General features: G+C 39.2%; 3 protein-coding genes across 3 annotated transcripts; 1 reads left to right on the top strand and 2 right to left on the bottom strand.

Moving 5' to 3' along the window:
* Window positions 1-4,025: 4,025 nt before the first annotated feature.
* On the bottom strand, window positions 4,026-7,796 carry LOC120745060 (interferon-inducible GTPase 5-like). The gene is made up of 2 exons (XM_040049701.1): window positions 6,451-7,796; window positions 4,026-5,559 (listed from the first exon to the last, which is right to left on the bottom strand). The coding sequence occupies exons 1-2, from the start codon at window positions 6,983-6,985 to the stop codon at window positions 4,943-4,945; spliced, it is 1,152 nt and encodes a 383-aa protein (XP_039905635.1). The 5' UTR covers window positions 6,986-7,796; the 3' UTR covers window positions 4,026-4,942.
* Window positions 7,797-15,310: 7,514 nt separating this feature from the next.
* On the top strand, window positions 15,311-18,391 carry LOC120745071 (ladderlectin-like). The gene is made up of 8 exons (XM_040049718.1): window positions 15,311-15,479; window positions 15,565-15,622; window positions 15,745-15,774; window positions 16,378-16,410; window positions 16,825-16,916; window positions 17,170-17,295; window positions 17,451-17,550; window positions 18,001-18,391. The coding sequence occupies exons 2-8, from the start codon at window positions 15,574-15,576 to the stop codon at window positions 18,069-18,071; spliced, it is 501 nt and encodes a 166-aa protein (XP_039905652.1). The 5' UTR covers window positions 15,311-15,479; window positions 15,565-15,573; the 3' UTR covers window positions 18,072-18,391.
* A 1,844-nt stretch (window positions 18,392-20,235) lies between these two features.
* LOC120745070 (ladderlectin-like) lies at window positions 20,236-24,476 on the bottom strand. The gene is made up of 8 exons (XM_040049717.1): window positions 23,822-24,476; window positions 23,679-23,736; window positions 23,527-23,556; window positions 22,891-22,923; window positions 22,385-22,476; window positions 22,006-22,131; window positions 21,751-21,850; window positions 20,236-21,300 (listed from the first exon to the last, which is right to left on the bottom strand). The coding sequence occupies exons 2-8, from the start codon at window positions 23,725-23,727 to the stop codon at window positions 21,230-21,232; spliced, it is 501 nt and encodes a 166-aa protein (XP_039905651.1). The 5' UTR covers window positions 23,728-23,736; window positions 23,822-24,476; the 3' UTR covers window positions 20,236-21,229.
* Between the last annotated feature and the right edge of the window lie 3,177 nt (window positions 24,477-27,653).

Here is a 27,653-nt window from a genome sequence, read left to right as displayed (position 1 = left end):
CCTAGTGGGAGTGACCCCCCACAGAGGGACGAAAGGACCCCCTGATGATCCTCTAATCGCCTGAGCCAAGGTGTGAAACTTGGACAAAACGCCTTTTGGGTGAAACAAAACGCCAAAACACAAACTTAACAATGTGGTGTATGCTGTACAGTGCAGCGAGGAATGCTCAGACCTCTACATTGGAGAGACCAAACAGCCACTTCACAAGCGCATGGCACAACACAGAAGGGCCACCTCCACAGGACAAGACTCAGCAGTCCATCTGCATCTTAAGGATAAAGGACACTCTTTCGAGGATGCCAATGTTCACATTTTGGACAGAGAGGACAGATGGTTTGAAAGAGGAGTGAAAGAAGCCATCTATGTCCACTGTGAGCGACCATCTTTGAACAGAGGCGGGGGTTTACGACACCAACTCTCTGCCATCTATAATCCAGTTTTGAGATCCCTTCCCAGACGCCTTAACGCCCACTCACATCCTGGGCCATCTGACCTCAGGAATTCGCATGATAAGGTGGGGCCAGGTTTCACAATGAACATACCCGAAACTCTGGCTGATTGGGACCCACGCCCAGTTTCACACCTTGGCGCAGGCGATTAGAGGATCATCAGGGGGTCCTTTCGTCCCTCTGTGGGGGGTCACTCCCACTAGGTTTATATCTGGGACTCTCCACCATTTGACCTTAGAACTGAAGAAGCTTCTCGGATGAGAGGTGAAACGTCTTCAAGCAACTTAAAGAAGTCCAGACGCTTTTCTTTGCAAGCTCCTTTGAATAACATTCTCATATGATATTATACTGTTACTTTGCATTCTGCTATTCAGCATTTCACTGTAATGATGACAATAAATTGAATCTAATCTAATTTGCATATCAGTTAACATCATACATATATCTCTTTGGTTTTTCATTTATATTATTTCATTTTATTCCTGGAATCATATGTTTTTATTATTAGACTTTAATACTCAGTGGTGTCACATACTCCTCTCTTCAGATGCACTGTTGAAGTTTCTAAATCCCACCCCTGGGCCATGTACCACATCTACCGCTGCAGCATCAGCAGCACAACTCAGCCATGATGCAGCAGCATCAAGCGGTCTTCCTGTTGCCTCCACCTCAGCAGCACAACCCACCAGTTTTGCAGCAGCATCAAGTGGTCTTCCTGTTGCCTCCACCTCAGCAGCACAACCCAGCAGTGATGCAGCAGCATCAAGCGGTCTTCCTGCTGCACCAATAGACCCTGCTGACTGGCCTTCTGCTTTAACTGAAAAGGTACGAACAGAGTTAGTTCACAGAGGTCCATTTGTAATTGATAGTGACTTCACATTCCCGAAACAGAAAGACGGGCGAAGGTGTCAGCATGATTATTTTAACAGACTCTTAATCAATGGGGAAAAGGTGAGAAGAACCTGGCTTATGTATTCGAAAAAAGAGGATAGCTTGCACTGCTTCTGCTGCAAAATGTTTTCCAGGAGAGATTACAAACTGAGTAGGGAAGGTCTGAAGGACTGGAAAAATGCAAGCCACTTGCTCAAGGTCCATGAGGATAGCCAGGAGCATAATGCTCACATGGCAACATGGAAGGACTTGGAGGTCCGTTTTGCGAAAGGACTCACAATAGATAAACAAGAGATGGCACTTGCTGAGGCTGAGAGAAAAAGGTGGCGTGAAGTTCTACATCGTTTGGTGGCAATAATTCAGTCCTTAGCTGAAAGAAACATGGCTTTCAGGGGGTCCACAGACACATTAAATAAACCAGACAATGGCAATTTTCTGAAAGAAGTGGAGCTTATGGCCAAATTTGATCCAGTGATGAAGCAGCATGTCAGTAGAGTAGAAAGTGGAGCTGGCAGTCACATACATTATCTGGGAAAAACAATCCAAAATGAATTGATTGACACCATCAGTTCAAGAATAATAAAACGCATTGTGGAAGATATCAAAACATCAAAGTATTTCTCCATCATTTTAGATTGCACACCTGATCTGAGTCATAAGGAACAGCTCTCTGTCATAATCAGGATAGTGTCACAAGAAGACATACCACAAGTTAAAGAGCATTTCCTGGGCTTTCTTGTTGCAGAGGAATCAACAGGAGATCATTTGTCAACTCTCATGCTAAAACGGATAGAGGAGCTTAACATTCCTTTTGAAGACTGCAGAGGACAGTCCTAATGACAATGGGGCCAACATGAAGGGAAAAAATAAAGGTGTTCAGGCAAGGTTGCTTCAGCTAAACTCAAGAGCTTTTTTGGTCCCATGTGGTGCCCACACTTTAAATCTGGTAGTAGCTGATGCTGCAAAAAGCTCACCAGATGCCCTTGGCTACTTTGGGCATTTAGCAAAATTATTCAAGCTCTTCTCAGCCTCCACCCATAGGTGGGGTGTTCTCCTGAAACATGTGAAAACCACCTTGAAATCATGGGCTGAGACCAGATGGGAAAGCAGGATAAAAAGCATTGAGGCTGTCAGATATCAGGCTCAGCAAGTCAGAGAGACTCTTCTGGAGGTGAGGGAAACAGCTACAGACCCTGTGGTCAGAGTTGAAGCCCAGTCTTTGGCTGAGGAGATTGGATCCTATCGTTTTTGCATTTGTACAGCCATCTGGTATGACATTCTCAGCAAGATTCAGTATGTGAGTAAACTCATGCAGTCACCCTCCATGCAGCTAGATGTGGCTGTCGACGTGCTGAAGAAAACCAAAGATTCCCTCACCAGCTACAGAAACACTGGATTTTCTGATGCACAGACAACGGCAAAGGAGATGTGTGAAGAAATTAATGTGGAGGCTGAACTCAAACAAAAGCGATTGAGAACCACCAAAAGGCACTTCGGTTATGAGTCTCCAGATGAGCCCATACAAGATGCACTTAAAAAAATGGAAACCACATTTTTTAATGTGGTAGTGGATACAGCCATCTCTTCACTTGATGAGAGATTTCAGAACCTTGGAGAGGTGAATGACAAGTTTGGAGTACTCCTCAATTTCCACAACTTACAAAAAGAAGAGCTGCTACAGCAGTGCCAAACACTGAATACTACTCTGACCCATGACAGCCAGCCGGACATTAATGGCACAGAACTTGCAATGGAAATGCAGAATTTCCCACCATTGCCATCAAAGAACATGACAAACATGGAACTCTTGACCTTCCTGCATGAGAAGAAGCTGGCAGAAATTTACCACAACATGTGGGTTGCTCTGAGAATCTTTGCCACTCTTCCTGTTACAGTGGCTGCTGCTGAAAGAAGCTTCTCTAAGCTCAAACTCATTAAAACCTACCTGAGATCTACTATGATGCAAGAACGTCTCAGTGGACTTTCCATCATAAGCATAAATCATGTGGTCTCAAATCAGTTGTCATATGATGATGTTGTAGATGACTTTGCTGCAAGAAAGACTAGGAGAGTAAGGCTGTAGTAGGTGATGTGAGGTTGATGAGGGGGTGGTGTACAGTAATTTGTAAGTCATTCTAGTTAATGCAGTATTAAAAAGCACAACTAGAGAACTCTGTAGGATCCCCTTTTTTGTAATATAGTTGTTAAAGTCATACTGGTTTATTTAATATCTTGTTTTGTGCAGTGCCTTATTTATATTGTATTTTTAATTTATTTTATCCAACTTGTTGACACGTTTTATTGTGTTTATGTATGTAAAATTTATTGTATTTCATATATTCATTTTTTATTTTTTGTATTCATTTATTTATTCATATATTTTTTTATCTTGTTAATTATTCTGATTGTGAATTTGCTTTCTTTAAGTAAAAAAAAAAAAGGTCAAAGACAAAGCTATTTGGTTTCTTGTGAGTACATACACTACACTGCCGATGTAGGGGGGGCGCCACCTAAAATCTTGCCTAGGGCGCCAGATTGGTTAGGGCCGGGCCTGCATTATGTGCTCACTTTGAGGCTGGATGTTTTATTGACAGGCTATTAAGAGCGTGCTCAGAGTCAGAGCTGTCATTTCAGACTTATCCACACCTGCATCCTGCTCCATCATTCAAAGACACGAGGACACCTTCACCTCCTGCACGAGTTCTGTCAGATGCTTTTGATTCCCCACAGAGAACAATAATCCAAAGATGTTAGACTGATATAGAATTTTATTCTGCACATGCACGGATCAAATGAACATGTCAGAGGGATATTTCCAACAAATGGAGACATTGTTGTGACGGCTTCTGTTACATTTTACCAACATTAGGTCAGAAAATCATCTTATTGTTATAAGTAACAATGCCAACATTTTTCATCAGTAATATTTTATCAATAACTGGAATTCTGAAAAACAATAATATAATGCATGCATAGACAAAAAAAAAATATTACAGTTCATGTTTGTATTGTGTTGTAGTTCCTCATTGCGACCACTGGAGGGCAGTGAACACTCATCACAGTCAACAGCACACAAGCACCACAGAGCAAGGGTTTAAAACGTGTTAAAGTATTTATTATGCTGAAAGATAAAATGTTCAACCTCTATTATAATAACTCTGCGTAACAATAATATTAATGATTTCTTTTAATCAAATTTATATTTATTCATTAAAAGGTTTTGTATATTTATCGGAAATCTCATTTAAATGTAATATAAAAACAAAACGACAAATGTAATCACAGTTTATTAAAACACTGAAAAGCCAATATATGTTCAATAATAATAATAACTGCAGATGCTAATAACAATGCTATTAATAGCTGCCTTAAGATTACATATTAGTGTGTGATGCTGGGAGAAGTTACAATGCTGTTTCTGCTCTGATCAGAGGAGATGAGACCTGCTGAGGCCTCGGACACACTGATCAGCTGTGAGGATGCAGTGAGATTATGAATTTTATTATTTTGAAACAAACACTGTCTAATTAGAACAAGTTAAAAGCTTGTTTGTAGATCTATGCTAGTTTCAAAAGTGTCACTACTTTACAAAATCGACATGTTCAGGCCAGAACTCTTTGAAAGACCCTCTGAGCATCATCAGCAAGTTCTCTGAGGATAATAGGCATAGCTTTCTCCATTACCCGATAACATCTTCCCCTTGGGATTGAGCCCACAACCGATTCAACGAAGTTTATCATGCTCAATTCAAAACATAATTCAGATGTTACTCCAACCTGGTTCAACACCTTCAGCAGGAGCTTCTCAGTTATTTCAGCTGCAGCCAGGGGTGACTTGATAACGGCACACAAATCGCTGTATGACAGACCTGTGCTGGCAGCAAGTTTCCACAGAGATGGGATATCAAGACCAAACGCATCTACCACCATTACAATAATAATGTGCAGCCAAGGTAGATTAACAGAAACAGTTAGCCCAGGAACAGAAACATTTGGTCTACCAAAGCAGGCCACATTAGGTAATCGTAGATCCATAGCTTGTTTCTTCTTCTTGATGATCTCCAGGCTGATGTTGGGCATGGCCAGCACAAAAGCATTCCTCTTGAGTTTAGGAAGTTGTCTCTCTAAGGTCTCATGTAGGAGAGAGAAATCGTACTTTCGAGGCTTAAAGCTGGACACCAGGAACACCTTTGAACACTTGATGCCATGTGCCTGAAGACCTGTAATACAGAAGGAATCCATGTGACAGATTATTAAGATGGAGTTTATTAATTTATTTTAAGAAAATGTTCTTGTGAGAGAGAGAGATGAGCTTGTAACATAGCAGAGGAAAAGAAACACCTTTATGTTGGTGGAGACCAAAAATGGTTTTTACTGGACAAACAAATGAATAAAACAAACATCAGCCTAAAGTATGATATCAAACTGACGGGGCACAGCCACCTTCTCTCCTTATTTGTTTATTATTTTCCAGTCTCACAGGCATTTTTCAGGACAAAGCTCAACAATGGTCTGACCTCTGCACTGCATGCATGACTGTCATTAAGCAGAGCGTTCTCACTCCCGAGGCGTAACATGTCGACGTTTTGTCACGTCCCGCGGCGTTCCTGAGGAACGCGAAAGGAGACCTTCGGCGTTCTTATGGTACGCGGCGGGTGATGGCTGGAATCCAGTGCAATGACGCTCCCGCGGTAATAGACGTTCCAGCCCTGTATTCCAGCCCTAAACCTAACCTTATCCCTAGCCCTGACCATAACCTTATTCCTGACCTTAACCAGGACTTTAATGATGTTAAATAGCATGTTTCTAAGCGATTTGAAGAAAAAGAGCGAACATGTGTAGGTTCAGTCCAGACGGTTCTCATATTTCCTCTTTTTCCGAGGTCGTCATTTAGGAACGTGGTGGGTAGCCGAAAACGTAATATGGTAACGATTTGTCACCTAGCGTAAAATGTTACGCTTTGGGAGTGAGAACGGGTTGCATTAAGAACAGGATGATCAGTACGAGTGAAAAAGCAGCCAATGTCCAATGCAAACTTTGAAAGACCTCTAGAAGAGAAAACAGTGCAGTGAACATTTCTCTCTCTCTGGTATAAATAATCACACACTCACCTTGAGCACAGTCTTCCCTGATCTTTGTAAGAGTCCTCTCTTTGCTGAAGTTTCTCTTTCTTCTCTCGGCTCTTAAATCTTTGTCAATCTTTGAACGAACAAAGTAGAACTTTTTCCCCATCTCCTGAATCTTCAGAGCGAGTTTCACATCATTTTCTGTGATGCGAGTCTCTGAGACGATGATAAAGAAGTAAAACATCCTAAATTCAACACGCTTCAGGTATTTCTCAGCTGGAAACATTGGCGTTCCGATTCCAGGAAGATCCCATAAAGTGACATTGGGATAGTCTGGATGTTTGTAGGCTGCGACCTCTGAGGTGGAGTCTCCATATGCAGGTGCAGCTTCATTATCTTCATCTGTTAAACCTCTGACGGCATTTACAAAGGTGGATTTACCAGCACCGCTTTCTCCTGTGACGGCGATATTTAGTGGAATATTTCTTGTCTTTTTTAGATATTTTTTCTTTATCTTTGCAGCTGCTGCAGCAGTGTCGTAGTTTTCTATAACCGATTTAACTCCAATTGGATCATTCATGCTCGCCTTTGATTAGAGACAGAAGGTGTTATGGTAACAGTTTCTGAAGATATAAATCTGAGCAGACAGCAGTGTGCAGTAATAGAAGACCGCCGTGAGCTAAAACAGGAAGCTTCTGTCTACGGTCTCGGGTGGGAGATAATTTTTACCATATAAAGTCACATTTTACAGATACCTGCACTCAGAGCAAGAAAGGAGGAGGCTTCAGTTGCATCATCCATGCTGTGCATGCTGAGTGCAGATTAACAGTGGCATTCATCAGAGTTTCTGCTGAAAGCCACAAATCAAACTGGCAGCATTTCAGAGCATTTGCATGTCGCCTGCACGTGGCCGACTTTCTGCCCTCCTCACCAACTCTGTGCTTCATGTGGCTTTCATAAAAAATAGATGCTGTGATGCAGAGTGGAGCGCTGCGGCTGGGATGCTCAGAAATGCGCTATGTTGTAGGTGGTAGGATCTCGAACACCCACCAAACATGGCTACAGCCACGTGATCTCTCTGCTTGTACAACGCTCAGCGCATCAGTCACGACTGCATCCTTATCTGTAGATGAGGACAGTCTGTTCCATCAAGCTCACACTTCTGCGCTCAGTGTCAACTCTGAGTTTGATGGACCAGTTGGAGCAGCAGCTACAGCGGGAGCACAAAGTGCTGCAGATACAGAGGAGCAGAACTGTGAAGCCTCTTTCTTCACACTGCTGGACCTCCATCCATCTGCAGCTGTAGTCTAAAATCTAATCTGTTGCTTTTTGCTAGATTTGCAGGAAGAACAAGAAGAAATGCTTTTCATATTTAGGAAACTGTAACATGAGGATATTACTCTATTGTGTAGCAGAATAAGTCTTTGGTTTAATAAAGCATTGCTGATTACTAGTTGGTAGCCAGTTGCTTTATGTAGTCCTACTATAAATAAAAACTGCTATCTGTTGCCCAGGTATCTGGGTTTCTGGTCACCTGATTTCAGTAGATGTTAAAGGTTACATTTTTACCATAATAAGGTCACATTTTACAGATAATTGCACTGAGAGCAGAAAGGGTGGGGGCCTCATCCATGCTGAGCAAGCTTGAAACCTGGACCCCCCCGTAGCCGGTTACCAAGATTACGTGAAGTACCCTCAGAAGGTCTACTAGATGATGTTAATGCAGCACTATGGACTATACCTACAGCCACGATTACCGACACTAACAAGCTGATCTACAATACGGCAGCAGTGATCAGTGAGATGCTTGGCTACAAGTTGAACAGCCACAAGGGGCAGTACCCTTCATGGAGAAGGAGGCTAGAGGCTAAGATCAAGGTAGCATGGAGGAAGGTTAGCCAACTATCGGAGTTGCAGAAAGGCACGATGAAGAAGGTGCCTAAGAAGTACAGGAAGCTGTCCATACCTGAGGCCTTGGAAACTGCCAAGCAACGACTCACAGCCTTGGCCAGCCACTTGAGGAGGTACACCAGAGAGATAGAAGGCAGGAGAATAAACCAGCTGTTCTCCACAGAACCAGCCAAGGTGTACTCTCAGTGGCAAGGGAACAATATGGGGAACAATATGAGAACAGCATCACCAAGGCTGGAGACGGAACAATACTGGAAGAGCATATGGGAGAAGGACGCAACCCATAACGGCAATGCTCAGTGGCTAGTGGATCTGAGGGCAGACCATAGTGACCTCCCTGAACAGGGTCCAGTAACCATTACAGTGGCAGATATCCAAGAAAGGGTCTCTAGTATGAAGAGTTGGACAGCACCAGGGCCCGACATGGTTCACGCCTACTGGCTAAAGAAGCTGACTGCACTCCACGAGCGCCTGGCAGCACAAATGAACCAGCTGCTCGTTAACGAGAGACACCCAGAATGGCTAACTGAAGGCCGGATGGTCTTGATCCTCAAGGACCCCCAGAAGGGACCGGTCCCCTCCAACTACCGACCAATAACCTGCCTCAGTACTACATGGAAGCTCCTGTCAGGCATCATATCGGCTAAGATGAACAGGCACATCGGTCAATACATGAGCGGGACACAGAAAGGAATTGGCAAGAATACCAGAGGCGCAAAACACCAGCTACTGGTAGACAGAACAGTCAGCCGAGACTGCAAGACAAGACTGCCCAACCTGTGCACTGCCTGGATTGATTACAAGAAGGCCTATGACTCAATGCCCCACAGTGGTTTAACATATTGCCTGGTTCTGGCAAGGATTTGGGGAGCACTGGTCCACAGTTTGAAGTAGCTTGTTCAGAACTGCACCTGAGAACAGATGGTGATATATCAGAATACATTATTATTATTAACACTTGTAAAAAAAAAAAAAAAATTAAATAAATTAAAAAAAAAGCATATACAGTGCTGTGTAAAACAATTTTCCTCCTTTCTGATTTTGTTATGTTTTTCATATTTGTTACACTTTGTCAAAAATTCAAGGGCCTCTCAAGGCGTCGTTGTCGGCTACCAGTTTCACTGTCTGGGTTTAGCATTTCTTCTTTTTCCATAGTGACAGCACCCAACCAAACATTTTTTGTTTTAGTCGTTACTCGGGGTCAGCCTGAGAAGAGGAAAGAATTCACACGGTATGATTTCTGGTAGTAATTCTAAATCTGTGCTGTTAGTCACTTGTCTCCCCAGAGAAGCTTTAAAAGTTAAAGTTTCACCGTGACCTGCAAAACTAAACCTTCTTTGGAATCTATGTTAAAGCATTGCTTTTTTTTTTCTTCCTGACTTAATTCCTATATCATGTCTGCCTGGAGACTTGGTCCCTGCAGCTTTCATACAGTGGCTTGCAAAAGTATTCGTAGTATGTAGATGTGCAAAGCTGGTAGAGACAGACCCTAAAAGACTGGCAGCTGTAATTGCAGCAAAAGGTGGTTCTACAAAGTATTAACTCAGGGAGCTGAATAATTACGCACACCCCACTTTGGAGTAACTTATTTGTAAAAAAATAAATGTTTGGAATCATGTATGATTTTCGTTCCCCTTCTCAAGTGTGCACCATTTTGTGTTGGTCTTTCACGTGGAATTCCAATAATTAGATAGATTCATGTTTGTGGCTGTAATGTGACAAAATGTGGGAAAGTTCAAGGGGGCCGAATACTTTTGCAAGCCACTGTATATATATGAAAGCATCAAACATAAATAGCTACGGGCAAGGCATCTCAAAATTGGCGTACTGCTGGCAGAACAAAGTCGACAACCTCAGAGATGATCCCTGTAATCCATGAAACATAAGGGGACATCAGTATGTACTGCTTTTCACAGTTTTTAAGAATGTGTCATGACTCCAATCAGTACATTCATACTGATATTAGATAGCATGAAAGCAGTTTTGGGGGATTAGTGCAACTGTTATTGTCTTCTGTCATTGTTCGGTTCTAGCCTTATTAGTTTGTGTTAAACTACACTATTAACACGTGTGTGTATACATAATACAGTCCCTTGTCTGTTGTCACTTGTCGTGTTCAAATTTTTTAGGAGGAATTTCAGGAGAAAGTTGTCATTTAAAAAGATTTAATTTGTGTTGGTAGTTGAAATTACAAGTTTACACAGCACTGTGGACCTCTGTGTGAAATCAAGCATCTGGTTCACAAAAAGGATAACCCTCAAACGGGCTGTACAACTTTATATAGTGAGACAAAAACAAAGATTATCATGGCAGTCTTGCTGTTTCCCTGCAAATCCTCCCCGTCCATGTCCAACCTCATGTGGTACCTGCTCCCTCCTCTGTAAGAGGCACACAGGGAAACACCTCTCTGCCTAGCCTTGCTAATCTAATGTTATTATCCATTGTTCTTCTACTGATTCTGAGTTCTGGTTCAGGATATCTTATTCGGACTCTCTGATGCAGAGACTCAAACAGATGTTTAAGATCACTGCCCTGAATTAACAAACAGAGGGCTCAAACAGATCCAGGGAATCTGCACACAGAAGCGAGTATTAATATTATGCTAAACAATCACTAAAGCACTTTTAGATTTAGCTGGGGCTTTACGAACTCAAGGCATTCAACGTTCCAGTCATGAGCTGTTCTGAGCCGCAACCTTAAATAGCGGCCAGGAGGAAGCAGGAACTAATCAGTGGCAGGTGCAGATCATCAGGACAGGTGGGCGGGCCCAAAAGCAGGAGATGAGCTCCGCCAAGGCAGACAGAGGACAGTGAGGGAGAGAGGGAGTGACAGAAAAAAACAAAAAACAATACTGTAGCCCAACGTGACCCAGCCGGAGAGACACGGAGACCATGACATTTTCGGCCCTTAAACATTTCTCCTACGAAGACATGACTCTAATGCCCTTATATCTGCATCCCTCCTAATAAAAACATTATAAATCATCTGCATAAGCAAGCAGAACAGCTGGTTTAAACAGCTGTAGATGCAAATAATCTTAATACAGTTAATGAATAATATTAATCTAAAAGTGTACAAAACCAGATAACGTAAATCTCCATGATCCTTTCAAATAAAAAGCCTTTTCCTGGTTCATGGAGATCACTCTAAACCAGAGTATTCCAACTTGCTGAATTCCAAAACATGACGCATTAGAAACAGATTGTTACAACACAAATCTCGAGTGTTTGACTTCTGGGATGCACTGTGGTGCTGTCCTGGTCCTGGGAACGTTTACTCAGCATTTGTGAGGCTTTTTTGACTCCTTAAATTTGTTTATTTAAACATTCTATGTGATTTGGGGTTTGTTTAGACGGTACAGTATTGACTGTTCCCCATAATACCAGTTCTTTTGGTAATAAAAGTTATTGTTTCAGGTGATGTTATTCTTTGCCGTTGGTTATGGTTAATCATTCTATGATAGAATGTCTTTATAGTTCCAGTTAATCAACAATGGATTTCCTAACTGAAACATTGCATCACTGCCAAGAAAAAATGACTTCCGCGAAATCCAGTCATAAGGAAAAAACACACAGTTTATTTGACTGGTTTTACTGCTTAAATGTCCACGAACCCAGAAACAGATTATGTTTTTCATAAACAGATCATTGTGCTCCAAGTAAATTTGATGTTTGAGTATCATGTCTAAAGTTTAGAGTTAGCACTAAGACCAAGTTTAGCTTCAGATTTAGACCACTGGTTTTGCAACTGTTCCACTAATGTTATTTGGTTACTAGTCCTCTTCATATGTCATAGCTTGTGTATATTTTGAAGAACCATAATTCATTGTTGTTCTCTGTTTGTTTGTTTTTGTTTTGACAGATCTATCTGATCTTAGTGTGAAAAAGTCCTGTGCTATATTGTAATAACATGAACGTGTCTTTAATGTCATTGTTTAGTAAGACTGATATGAACTTATATTAAGTCTAATCTGACTTTGTGTCGATCTTGCTTAATGACCCACGTTGATCAGAACAGTGTTGGAAGTTATTCTTTTCTGCCCCAAGACTTGTTTTTGTCCTGAAAGCTGAAACTAAATTAGGAACAAGGGTGTTCCGATGCAAAATGAACTAAATCTAAAGGAAGTGCTTTCACTAAAAGGATTTCAGGTAGTTTTTATATGTATGCAGTTATACCCAGCTGCAAATGTTTTGCCTGACTATTACTGCCCCTGTGGGTTTTTTTGTTGTTGTTTTTTTGCCTGAGATAATGACCTTTTTTAGCTTCATTAGTGTGGAAGTTCATACATCATAGTTGTTTTTGTGTTTTGCTCTTTGTTTCAGGCACATTGGTAGACTTATTTTGTTTACTTTTGCTGTCTGTGTATTTGGTGTGTTGGAAGTCTATGCAAATAATGATTAATAAATAAAATACACATAATCTAAAAGTTTACTGTGATGTAGGCTCAAAATATATCAACCTGGTAGATATCTCAGATCTAAGAGCTAACATGATGAAATAGCTTTCTGGATTTTACAATCTGGAAGCATTTTTACCCTTTCATGCATGAATTATGACAACCTCAGTCAGGATAGAAGTAACAATAATTACAATGAAACACGTCATACATCTGTGGTAACATTAAACGACCAGTCGGTGGCAGGGTATGGAGTTACACATCAGTGTCCAATGTAGTGGTTTATGTTAAGTATACCATCAATACTGACACAAATACAAGCAAACAGCCTTCGAGTAGCCGTCCACTGTAGTGACCATTATGCGTGAAAGGGTTAAGATGTTTCTTTTCCCAATTGCTTAAATAAAATCAAATTCTGTGACACTTTATTACATTGATTTTCATTTAAACATGTCTAGACTTTAGAAAAATGCTCAGTCTGTGCTTTTGTTTCTGATTTGGACCTTTTACTCTGCTCTGATCATTTCATACCTTGTGATCTTCCTTTTCTTTAGTCAGATAGGGCAGTATGGTGCACTGCATTTCCACACACACTCCAAACTGTTTGAGTTAAAATTAACCCTAAATCAGATCCAGAAAGCAATATTGAATGTTTTATTAATGTCACTATCTCTGGTACATGCTGTTAACAGTTAAAACTTTACTTTTAATACACAAACACCCTGTTTAAATTCCTGATTTACTGCAGAGGTGAGCAGCATCAGGAATTACGATACTCAAATAATCCTAGCCCTCAAGGACACGTATTTCTTTTTTAACTGTAATAGTGATAGGAAAGAATAACATCCAAGTCAGAATATGAGGAAATGGTGTGGTTTGTCTTGGTAACTATGTTGAGTAACAGAACAGCTGTAGTATTTAAGATGTAGTAGTGGTTCGTGTACAGTTTTATGTTTTAATACAGTTTTAATACAGTTTTGTGGCAGTACCAGAATAACGTAGAAGCAACCGTTCTGGATGCCTTTTCTACTACAATATCTACAAATGTCTGCTCTTTACACTCCATTAAATGGTACTTTTGTTGAATATGAGATTCATGTCATTAATTAATGTCATCATGCTTACTGAGAGTAAATTGATAAGTAAAAATACATTTTCGAGACAATGAAGTTTGCAAAAAGGTTTAGGGTGTCATTAACTGGCGACCACTATTAATGTTCAGTTCATCTCAGTTCAATTTTGTTTACTTCAAGCACAATTTTTGCTACTGCACCAGAAAGAAGACGGCAGAGTCATTTCATGACTTATTTGTCATTAAATTAGTGGTGCAGATTTAAAAATTTACCTGAAATATAGCACAAGTGTAAACTGTTCCTATAGTGTGGAGACTGTGTCTGTTTTTATATATTTACTATCTCAACAGTGTCAAAAATGTTAACTAATTTAGGCTAGATCACTACAAATTGGTAGCTACTTTTAACTTTCTGAGCCACTTTTCTGCTGCCATTTTGCTTGTTGCCAGTCAAGGAGCTGAATTCTTCGAGTTTCTTAATGATTTCTATTCCTGTTCTGCTGGGATTTGGTTTCATTATTTGAAACCAAATCCCAGCAGAACAGTTAACATGATATTAACTGTTAATCTCATATTTACAGTTAAACAGTTAATATGAGATTATATTTTCATGTTATTGTCTAGTTGAATTTGTGTAAATCAGCTTGCCAAAAATTGTCCTTTAACCTCCTAGGACCTGGCGTCCACATATGTGGAGACCACATTTTGGGTTGTCTAGACCACATTACTAAATTTTGCTCTACAAGGGCCTGATATCCACTTACAAGGACATTATACTGCCACTGTTCTATCAAAATTTGAAACGAATGTCCTCATATGTGTATATCAGGCCCTCACAGAGCAAGATCAGGTAAAACAATAGTTCTTTGTTTTTACATTAATCAGGTCTCTTTATGGTTCCAATAAATCATCAACAGATTTCCTAACTGAAGTATTGCATCAGCAAGGACTTCAGTTAAATACAGTCATAAGGAAATAAGACTGTTTATTTATCTGGTTTTACTGCTTAAATGTCCGTAAACAGTGTTTCATAAATGAATCATTGTGCTTCAAGAAAACGTGATGTTTGAGTATCTTGTCTAAACTTTAGCATTAACACTCAGACAAGTTTTAAAACTTTAAAGACAACTTTTAAATTTATACCACTTGCCTTGTGATTGCTCTGCTAATATTATTTGGCTAATGTTATTTTTTTATTTGGTAGTCAGTCCTGTTCATATGTCATAGCTTGTGTATATTTTGAATATATCACAAGAACCGTCATTCATTGTTTTGTCCTTGTTTTCATTTACTTGCTTGTTTGAATCAAGTATTGTTACATGCCTATCATGTACAAACTAACAGGTGAAAATACATTTTCAAGACCATGAAGTGTGTCATTTTTTGACGACCACTGTTAATGTTCAATAGATTTCAGTTCACTGCTTTTGTATTGCACCAAGTCAAACAACATGAGGTCATGTATCACAATACATGTGCCAGATACAATTTACACATCAATAACTTCCTGTTTACCAAACAGATCAGAGTTCAAGTACATACCTTTATGTGCACTCTGCAAATATCTTCCTGGCCTGCATACGCCCACAGGAACGTGACCTGATGTGACTCAGTTTACGTATATAAAGACCAGAGAAGTTCCCCGTCATTACTGCATCACTCAGCTGATACTTGAACAACATCTTTACCTGACAGGTAAGAATCCTACTTTTCATTCACTGACTTCATGCCTGTGCTCTTTCTGGATATTCATTGGCTGTTTTTGTTTATTTCATAACAGAGGATCAACATGAAGACTGTCCTGCTCCTCTCCGCTCTCCTCTATGCTGCACTGGCAGGTAATATTCAGCACACACAGACTCAAACAAACCTGCTCATCAGTCAATCAGCCAACCCTGAAGAAGTGATGGGAGACTCACTAATGCACCATTTTTACTGACTGTGTCATTTTTCTCTGCAGTTCCAGCTGAAGACAATCAGCAGACTTCAGGTGAGTGTTGAAAGTGTTTCTTTTAAGACGTACAAAGACAGTGAGAACAGAATCTAACACCAACACACGTGTGGTCAGTGTCCCCTTCGCTGTTGGCTTTTGTGTCATATTTAGCTTGCACTGTGACAGACAAGAGAACACACAATAAATAATCAAAACAGTCTGACTACAGTTCAACCAGAGTTTCAGCACCACAACCTTAGACTTCAATATGATCTCAAATTTCAAGTGTAGTATCTTCAGTACAGTTACAACTTGAATGTTGCTTTGAATTACACTGTTACACAGTTTGAAGGTTAGCAATGTGCATTCTTAACCAACTCACACATATTTAACTTGGCCTCATTACAAGGCACATAAATGACCTGTATGCAATTTCAGTTTCTCATGAAGGCAGCTGAAAACATTCACAATTAATAAGGTGATGGTGCCTGACGTAGTCTTTGAAGTCACACGTGCTCACAGTCAGCTAACATATCTAGTTTAGAGTCAGTCACATTGTAAAGTGCTTCACATGTTGTGTGTAGGAACCAATGAGAATATTCTTAAAATGATATATATCTTCCTTTTTATCACTGATTGTGTTAATTTGTTTTTGTGCAGCCCAGGAGTTTGAAGGAGCAGCCAAACCTCAAGGTAAGACTCTTTCACTTCCCTTTTTGACCTTGTTTAGTTCACTGGTAAATAAGCTTTTAATTAACAGCAACAAATAGTCAAATCAAATTCAAACACCTCTCTCTGCAGGCCACAGTAGAGAAGTTTGGATATGTATGAATGTGTAAGCTTATTAAATATAGTGCCCATATTTTTGGCACCCCAACTAAGGATTGATTGGAAAGAATGCTGTGGTGAAACTGATGAGCAATAGGAATTTTACCTTTTGTCAAATGTCTTTACTTACTTACTTTACTTTAAATACATTTTCTCTCCCATTAAAATGTCATTTTAATATGGTTTTTGAGGCTGTTAAACATGCTATAAAAGCATGATCAAAAGTAAAGAAACAAAAGTAGACACAATAATGAAGTATTCATCACTGTCTGCCTGCAGCTCGTTTTAGCTTCTGTCCAGATGGCTGGTTCAGCTATGGTCCTCGCTGCTTCAAGTTCATCAATAGTCCCAGGTCCTGGTTCTCTGCTGAGGTACTGTCATTGAGCTCAACTATACATTTACACCTGAACAATGAGATGTTCCATGGTTTTTGAATTAGCTGAGCAAATTTTTAGAAACACCCTTTCATGGAAATCATAGAAATGGCGGTCTCTGCTTCACCTGAACTAAAGCTTTGGTGATTGTATATATTTGTAGGACAGTCAGTCTCCCACATGACTCACAGAGCTTTAAGTTCACACTGCAGCTTAATGATACATCTCTTTATGTTCATCTATCCAATAGGAGTACTGCAATAGTCTGGGTGGCAATCTGGCCTCAGTTACCAACCTCAGAGAGTACAGCTTCCTCCAACAGATGACACAGACAGCGGGTCACACTACTGCTTGGCTGGGAGGTTTCAGCCTGCAGGTAGAGTTTTAGAAAAAAAGAAACACCACCTCAGTCAGTCCAGATCAAACTTTGGACCTGGTCGGAAGTGGGTCTAGACTTACACAGAATGGATATGAGAATAAATGAAGAGACTAAGTCAACACTCCCTCACACATATGTTCTTTGCATCTCAGAACCGGTGGCTTTGGATTGACCGTGAGGGTTTCTATTACACCAACTGGTACAGCCCGTCCTCTTCCAGCAGCTACCCTTGCCTCTTCCTACGATCCACCTGTGAGTAATATCAGCATCTGAAAATGTTATATTATTTTATTTTCTTACATAGAGCATTGCCTGTAGAGTTAACCTTGATATGTCAGTTCAGATCAAATTTGATACATGGCTTCTTTCAAGCTATGAGACTGACACACCCTGTGTTTAAATGTATGCCATTTTGTTAAATCTGATATACAGTGGGTCAGTAAAGTGTATTATTGTGCCCAAACATATAAGGGTTTGCTTACTGGGGATAACGGTGCAGAATTTGTCAGTCTGCTGCAGAGAATACCAAACTGCTGGGGCACAGGGTAACTGCAGGTGGGGTGTTAATCTAGGTGAAATGAATATATTTTTAAATAAGAATCAATAGGTGCTGACCTCTATTTAAATGCTGTTAATTGCTGATAAAAACCACTGCCTTGATGAATTTAATGTTAATTTTGATTTGTCTCTTTCTAATTCCAGATGGTTGGGGTAACACTCTGTGTACTACCAGTTATTCTTTCATCTGCTCTAAGAATCCATTTGGTTGTTAACATTTATGCTAAACATCTGAGGCCTGTGGGTGGACCACATTGTATTTTTTTTCTGTTTAAAAGCATAAACTCTGTTGTATGTGTTAATGAATGGGAGATTTTTTTTAATTTCTAAAAATGTATTCTTCAAAGACTTAAATAATGAAGTGCTAGTAAATTTTAAACTTTGTTGGTCAGTGTAACAGTTTCTTTTCTATAATAAAGACAATGTGTAATTTCCTTTCTTGTACCTCTTGTAAGTCTCCTTAAAATTCTTTCACACCCAAATAACAATAAACAATATCAATACCAGAAATTAAAGGGGCAGTAAAGCCACACATCCCAAAATTAGATTTATGTGATTTGCCTCTGGTCTGTAATGCTCCTTATGAATCTAGGTTGTTTTGTGTGAGAGATTTGGTTAAATTAATAGATGAACACATGCATGCAAGTGCAGAAACACCATCAGGGATGTTCACTGATAACAGGAAAGAGGATCTGGGTTGAAATACCCAGGCAGGCAGGAACTGTTTAGGAGTCTAAAATACAGAGGAAACACAAATGACCATGAACCAGAGCAGAAATCCGGAACAACAGCTAGGCAGCATGACATTGGTGTGCATAAAAGACAATCAGATTATAAGATGGTAATTCATTTCAGTTTTCAAGTTTATTTACTTTGTGCAAAATCACATTAACAAAAACAAAATGAAACCTTTGGAGTGGTCTAGTCAAAGTCCTGACCTGAATTCATTTAAGATGCTGTGGCATGAACTTATGAAAGCGATTCATGCTCAAAAACCCCCCAAAGACACGTGGGCCAAAATTACTCCAAATGTTTTTCCAATGTGATATCTGTCCTATCAGCATTTTGATTACAGCACATTTTTTGGCCTGTGAAAATTGAATCATTGCGTAATAAAATAATTGTTAAAAAAACAAAACAAATAACAACAACAAAAAAGAAAACAAACCCCCCAAAAAACAGAAATGTGCAGTCACTCTAAGAACATCTTTTAGCACCCCTACTAGGTCAAGAATTGTTTATGGTAAAATGGTAAATGGCCTGCATTTGTATAGCGCTTTTCTAGTCCTTAAGGACCCCAAAGCGCTTTACACTACATTCAGTCATTCACCCATTCACACACACATTCACACACTGGCGATAGCAAGCTACATTGTAGCCACAGCTGCCCTGGGGCGCACTGACAGAGGCGAGGCTGCCGGACACAGGCGCCACCGGGCCCTCTGACCCGGTGGCGCCTGAGTAAATGTCATAATCCTGGGTCTCTGACCCAGTTTTTTTGAGTTCTGTAAAATTTATGGTTGTTTGAGTATTGTATTTTCCATGAACTTTTGAGTTTTCATCATAGGCTATATTTAGGTCCTTGAATTTTCTGTTTATTTTATCTCCCCTGTGTTCCTTAATGTGTTCCTTAAAGTTTTTCTAGTAGAGATCACAGTCAGACACTAGTAGGGGTGAGGTACCTATGTTTAGGTCTTCTACGAGATAAAACAGTAATTCCACCACTGCAAAAATGGTGCACAGTCAGGTTTGTCTCTGCAGCCAGAATTATACTGAGACATTGCCCACAAACCCAACATTCCAAGAGTGGAAAGTTCTAATATGTGAGACTGTCATATCAGGCTATTCTGACTGGATTGAGGGGCAAAGGGCCTGTGGTACTAGAGAGTTGGGATTGCTTTGCATGGTACCTCACCCCTACTAGTGTCTGACTGTGATCTCTACTAGAAAAACTTTAAGGAACACATTAAGGAACACAGGGGAGATAAAATAAACAGAAAATTCAAGGACCTAAATATAGCCTATGATGAAAACTCAAAAGTTCATGGAAAATACAATACTCAAACAACCATAAATTTTACAGAACTCAAAAAAACTGGGTCAGAGACCCAGGATTATGACATTTACTCAGGCGCCACCGGGTCAGAGGGCCCGGTGGCGCCTGTGTCCGGCAGCCTCGCCTCTGTCAGTGCGCCCCAGGGCAGCTGTGGCTACAATGTAGCTTGCTATCGCCAGTGTGTGAATGTGTGTGTGAATGGGTGAATGACTGAATGTAGTGTAAAGCGCTTTGGGGTCCTTAAGGACTAGAAAAGCGCTATACAAATGCAGGCCATTTACCATTTTACCATAAACAATTCTTGACCTAGTAGGGGTGCTAAAAGATGTTCTTAGAGTGACTGCACATTTCTGTTTTTTGGGGGGTTTGTTTTCTTTTTTGTTGTTGTTATTTGTTTTGTTTTTTTAACAATTATTTTATTACGCAATGATTCAATTTTCACAGGCCAAAAAATGTGCTGTAATCAAAATGCTGATAGGACAGATATCACATTGGAAAAACATTTGGAGTAATTTTGGCCCACGTGTCTTTGGGGGGTTTTTGAGCATGAATCGCTTTCATAAGTTCATGCCACAGCATCTTAAATGAATTCAGGTCAGGACTTTGACTAGACCACTCCAAAGGTTTCATTTTGTTTTTGTTAATGTGATTTTGCACAAAGTAAATAAACTTGAAAACTGAAATGAATTACCATCTTATAATCTGATTGTCTTTTATGCACACCAATGTCATGCTGCCTAGCTGTTGTTCCGGATTTCTGCTCTGGTTCATGGTCATTTGTGTTTCCTCTGTATTTTAGACTCCTAAACAGTTCCTGCCTGCCTGGGTATTTCAACCCAGATCCTCTTTCCTGTTATCAGTGAACATCCCTGATGGTGTTTCTGCACTTGCATGCATGTGTTCATCTATTAATTTAACCAAATCTCTCACACAAAACAACCTAGATTCATAAGGAGCATTACAGACCAGAGGCAAATCACATAAATCTAATTTTGGGATGTGTGGCTTTACTGCCCCTTTAATTTCTGGTATTGATATTGTTTATTGTTATTTGGGTGTGAAAGAATTTTAAGGAGACTTACAAGAGGTACAAGAAAGGAAATTACACATTGTCTTTATTATAGAAAAGAAACTGTTACACTGACCAACAAAGTTTAAAATTTACTAGCACTTCATTATTTAAGTCTTTGAAGAATACATTTTTAGAAATTAAAAAAAATCTCCCATTCATTAACACATACAACAGAGTTTATGCTTTTAAACAGAAAAAAAATACAATGTGGTCCACCCACAGGCCTCAGATGTTTAGCATAAATGTTAACAACCAAATGGATTCTTAGAGCAGATGAAAGAATAACTGGTAGTACACAGAGTGTTACCCCAACCATCTGGAATTAGAAAGAGACAAATCAAAATTAACATTAAATTCATCAAGGCAGTGGTTTTTATCAGCAATTAACAGCATTTAAATAGAGGTCAGCACCTATTGATTCTTATTTAAAAATATATTCATTTCACCTAGATTAACACCCCACCTGCAGTTACCCTGTGCCCCAGCAGTTTGGTATTCTCTGCAGCAGACTGACAAATTCTGCACCGTTATCCCCAGTAAGCAAACCCTTATATGTTTGGGCACAATAATACACTTTACTGACCCACTGTATATCAGATTTAACAAAATGGCATACATTTAAACACAGGGTGTGTCAGTCTCATAGCTTGAAAGAAGCCATGTATCAAATTTGATCTGAACTGACATATCAAGGTTAACTCTACAGGCAATGCTCTATGTAAGAAAATAAAATAATATAACATTTTCAGATGCTGATATTACTCACAGGTGGATCGTAGGAAGAGGCAAGGGTAGCTGCTGGAAGAGGACGGGCTGTACCAGTTGGTGTAATAGAAACCCTCACGGTCAATCCAAAGCCACCGGTTCTGAGATGCAAAGAACATATGTGTGAGGGAGTGTTGACTTAGTCTCTTCATTTATTCTCATATCCATTCTGTGTAAGTCTAGACCCACTTCCGACCAGGTCCAAAGTTTGATCTGGACTGACTGAGGTGGTGTTTCTTTTTTTCTAAAACTCTACCTGCAGGCTGAAACCTCCCAGCCAAGCAGTAGTGTGACCCGCTGTCTGTGTCATCTGTTGGAGGAAGCTGTACTCTCTGAGGTTGGTAACTGAGGCCAGATTGCCACCCAGACTATTGCAGTACTCCTATTGGATAGATGAACATAAAGAGATGTATCATTAAGCTGCAGTGTGAACTTAAAGCTCTGTGAGTCATGTGGGAGACTGACTGTCCTACAAATATATACAATCACCAAAGCTTTAGTTCAGGTGAAGCAGAGACCGCCATTTCTATGATTTCCATGAAAGGGTGTTTCTAAAAATTTGCTCAGCTAATTCAAAAACCATGGAACATCTCATTGTTCAGGTGTAAATGTATAGTTGAGCTCAATGACAGTACCTCAGCAGAGAACCAGGACCTGGGACTATTGATGAACTTGAAGCAGCGAGGACCATAGCTGAACCAGCCATCTGGACAGAAGCTAAAACGAGCTGCAGGCAGACAGTGATGAATACTTCATTATTGTGTCTACTTTTGTTTCTTTACTTTTGATCATGCTTTTATAGCATGTTTAACAGCCTCAAAAACCATATTAAAATGACATTTTAATGGGAGAGAAAATGTATTTAAAGTAAAGTAAGTAAGTAAAGACATTTGACAAAAGGTAAAATTCCTATTGCTCATCAGTTTCACCACAGCATTCTTTCCAATCAATCCTTAGTTGGGGTGCCAAAAATATGGGCACTATATTTAATAAGCTTACACATTCATACATATCCAAACTTCTCTACTGTGGCCTGCAGAGAGAGGTGTTTGAATTTGATTTGACTATTTGTTGCTGTTAATTAAAAGCTTATTTACCAGTGAACTAAACAAGGTCAAAAAGGGAAGTGAAAGAGTCTTACCTTGAGGTTTGGCTGCTCCTTCAAACTCCTGGGCTGCACAAAAACAAATTAACACAATCAGTGATAAAAAGGAAGATATATATCATTTTAAGAATATTCTCATTGGTTCCTACACACAACATGTGAAGCACTTTACAATGTGACTGACTCTAAACTAGATATGTTAGCTGACTGTGAGCACGTGTGACTTCAAAGACTACGTCAGGCACCATCACCTTATTAATTGTGAATGTTTTCAGCTGCCTTCATGAGAAACTGAAATTGCATACAGGTCATTTATGTGCCTTGTAATGAGGCCAAGTTAAATATGTGTGAGTTGGTTAAGAATGCACATTGCTAACCTTCAAACTGTGTAACAGTGTAATTCAAAGCAACATTCAAGTTGTAACTGTACTGAAGATACTACACTTGAAATTTGAGATCATATTGAAGTCTAAGGTTGTGGTGCTGAAACTCTGGTTGAACTGTAGTCAGACTGTTTTGATTATTTATTGTGTGTTCTCTTGTCTGTCACAGTGCAAGCTAAATATGACACAAAAGCCAACAGCGAAGGGGACACTGACCACACGTGTGTTGGTGTTAGATTCTGTTCTCACTGTCTTTGTACGTCTTAAAAGAAACACTTTCAACACTCACCTGAAGTCTGCTGATTGTCTTCAGCTGGAACTGCAGAGAAAAATGACACAGTCAGTAAAAATGGTGCATTAGTGAGTCTCCCATCACTTCTTCAGGGTTGGCTGATTGACTGATGAGCAGGTTTGTTTGAGTCTGTGTGTGCTGAATATTACCTGCCAGTGCAGCATAGAGGAGAGCGGAGAGGAGCAGGACAGTCTTCATGTTGATCCTCTGTTATGAAATAAACAAAAACAGCCAATGAATATCCAGAAAGAGCACAGGCATGAAGTCAGTGAATGAAAAGTAGGATTCTTACCTGTCAGGTAAAGATGTTGTTCAAGTATCAGCTGAGTGATGCAGTAATGACGGGGAACTTCTCTGGTCTTTATATACGTAAACTGAGTCACATCAGGTCACGTTCCTGTGGGCGTATGCAGGCCAGGAAGATATTTGCAGAGTGCACATAAAGGTATGTACTTGAACTCTGATCTGTTTGGTAAACAGGAAGTTATTGATGTGTAAATTGTATCTGGCACATGTATTGTGATACATGACCTCATGTTGTTTTGACTTGGTGCAATACAAAAGCAGTGAACTGAAATCTATTGAACATTAACAGTGGTCGTCAAAAAATGACACACTTCATGGTCTTGAAAATGTATTTTCACCTGTTAGTTTGTACATGATAGGCATGTAACAATACTTGATTCAAACAAGCAAGTAAATGAAAACAAGGACAAAACAATGAATGACGGTTCTTGTGATATATTCAAAATATACACAAGCTATGACATATGAACAGGACTGACTACCAAATAAAAAAATAACATTAGCCAAATAATATTAGCAGAGCAATCACAAGGCAAGTGGTATAAATTTAAAAGTTGTCTTTAAAGTTTTAAAACTTGTCTGAGTGTTAATGCTAAAGTTTAGACAAGATACTCAAACATCACGTTTTCTTGAAGCACAATGATTCATTTATGAAACACTGTTTACGGACATTTAAGCAGTAAAACCAGATAAATAAACAGTCTTATTTCCTTATGACTGTATTTAACTGAAGTCCTTGCTGATGCAATACTTCAGTTAGGAAATCTGTTGATGATTTATTGGAACCATAAAGAGACCTGATTAATGTAAAACAAAGAACTATTGTTTTACCTGATCTTGCTCTGTGAGGGCCTGATATACACATATGAGGACATTCGTTTCAAATTTTGATAGAACAGTGGCAGTATAATGTCCTTGTAAGTGGATATCAGGCCCTTGTAGAGCAAAATTTAGTAATGTGGTCTAGACAACCCAAAATGTGGTCTCCACATATGTGGACGCCAGGTCCTAGGAGGTTAAAGGACAATTTTTGGCAAGCTGATTTACACAAATTCAACTAGACAATAACATGAAAATATAATCTCATATTAACTGTTTAACTGTAAATATGAGATTAACAGTTAATATCATGTTAACTGTTCTGCTGGGATTTGGTTTCAAATAATGAAACCAAATCCCAGCAGAACAGGAATAGAAATCATTAAGAAACTCGAAGAATTCAGCTCCTTGACTGGCAACAAGCAAAATGGCAGCAGAAAAGTGGCTCAGAAAGTTAAAAGTAGCTACCAATTTGTAGTGATCTAGCCTAAATTAGTTAACATTTTTGACACTGTTGAGATAGTAAATATATAAAAACAGACACGGTCTCCACACTATAGGAACAGTTTACACTTGTGCTATATTTCAGGTAAATTTTTAAATCTGCACCACTAATTTAATGACAAATAAGTCATGAAATGACTCTGCCGTCTTCTTTCTGGTGCAGTAGCAAAAATTGTGCTTGAAGTAAACAAAATTGAACTGAGATGAACTGAACATTAATAGTGGTCGCCAGTTAATGACACCCTAAACCTTTTTGCAAACTTCATTGTCTCGAAAATGTATTTTTACTTATCAATTTACTCTCAGTAAGCATGATGACATTAATTAATGACATGAATCTCATATTCAACAAAAGTACCATTTAATGGAGTGTAAAGAGCAGACATTTGTAGATATTGTAGTAGAAAAGGCATCCAGAACGGTTGCTTCTACGTTATTCTGGTACTGCCACAAAACTGTATTAAAACTGTATTAAAACATAAAACTGTACACGAACCACTACTACATCTTAAATACTACAGCTGTTCTGTTACTCAACATAGTTACCAAGACAAACCACACCATTTCCTCATATTCTGACTTGGATGTTATTCTTTCCTATCACTATTACAGTTAAAAAAGAAATACGTGTCCTTGAGGGCTAGGATTATTTGAGTATCGTAATTCCTGATGCTGCTCACCTCTGCAGTAAATCAGGAATTTAAACAGGGTGTTTGTGTATTAAAAGTAAAGTTTTAACTGTTAACAGCATGTACCAGAGATAGTGACATTAATAAAACATTCAATATTGCTTTCTGGATCTGATTTAGGGTTAATTTTAACTCAAACAGTTTGGAGTGTGTGTGGAAATGCAGTGCACCATACTGCCCTATCTGACTAAAGAAAAGGAAGATCACAAGGTATGAAATGATCAGAGCAGAGTAAAAGGTCCAAATCAGAAACAAAAGCACAGACTGAGCATTTTTCTAAAGTCTAGACATGTTTAAATGAAAATCAATGTAATAAAGTGTCACAGAATTTGATTTTATTTAAGCAATTGGGAAAAGAAACATCTTAACCCTTTCACGCATAATGGTCACTACAGTGGACGGCTACTCGAAGGCTGTTTGCTTGTATTTGTGTCAGTATTGATGGTATACTTAACATAAACCACTACATTGGACACTGATGTGTAACTCCATACCCTGCCACCGACTGGTCGTTTAATGTTACCACAGATGTATGACGTGTTTCATTGTAATTATTGTTACTTCTATCCTGACTGAGGTTGTCATAATTCATGCATGAAAGGGTAAAAATGCTTCCAGATTGTAAAATCCAGAAAGCTATTTCATCATGTTAGCTCTTAGATCTGAGATATCTACCAGGTTGATATATTTTGAGCCTACATCACAGTAAACTTTTAGATTATGTGTATTTTATTTATTAATCATTATTTGCATAGACTTCCAACACACCAAATACACAGACAGCAAAAGTAAACAAAATAAGTCTACCAATGTGCCTGAAACAAAGAGCAAAACACAAAAACAACTATGATGTATGAACTTCCACACTAATGAAGCTAAAAAAGGTCATTATCTCAGGCAAAAAAACAACAACAAAAAAACCCACAGGGGCAGTAATAGTCAGGCAAAACATTTGCAGCTGGGTATAACTGCATACATATAAAAACTACCTGAAATCCTTTTAGTGAAAGCACTTCCTTTAGATTTAGTTCATTTTGCATCGGAACACCCTTGTTCCTAATTTAGTTTCAGCTTTCAGGACAAAAACAAGTCTTGGGGCAGAAAAGAATAACTTCCAACACTGTTCTGATCAACGTGGGTCATTAAGCAAGATCGACACAAAGTCAGATTAGACTTAATATAAGTTCATATCAGTCTTACTAAACAATGACATTAAAGACACGTTCATGTTATTACAATATAGCACAGGACTTTTTCACACTAAGATCAGATAGATCTGTCAAAACAAAAACAAACAAACAGAGAACAACAATGAATTATGGTTCTTCAAAATATACACAAGCTATGACATATGAAGAGGACTAGTAACCAAATAACATTAGTGGAACAGTTGCAAAACCAGTGGTCTAAATCTGAAGCTAAACTTGGTCTTAGTGCTAACTCTAAACTTTAGACATGATACTCAAACATCAAATTTACTTGGAGCACAATGATCTGTTTATGAAAAACATAATCTGTTTCTGGGTTCGTGGACATTTAAGCAGTAAAACCAGTCAAATAAACTGTGTGTTTTTTCCTTATGACTGGATTTCGCGGAAGTCATTTTTTCTTGGCAGTGATGCAATGTTTCAGTTAGGAAATCCATTGTTGATTAACTGGAACTATAAAGACATTCTATCATAGAATGATTAACCATAACCAACGGCAAAGAATAACATCACCTGAAACAATAACTTTTATTACCAAAAGAACTGGTATTATGGGGAACAGTCAATACTGTACCGTCTAAACAAACCCCAAATCACA

This window comes from Simochromis diagramma, unplaced genomic scaffold (assembly GCF_900408965.1).
Source record: "Simochromis diagramma unplaced genomic scaffold, fSimDia1.1 OVJJ01000456.1, whole genome shotgun sequence".
Taxonomy (NCBI): domain Eukaryota; kingdom Metazoa; phylum Chordata; class Actinopteri; order Cichliformes; family Cichlidae; genus Simochromis; species Simochromis diagramma.
The sequence above is the reverse complement of the archived record's forward strand: the minus strand, read 5'-3'. Positions and strand labels throughout refer to the sequence as shown.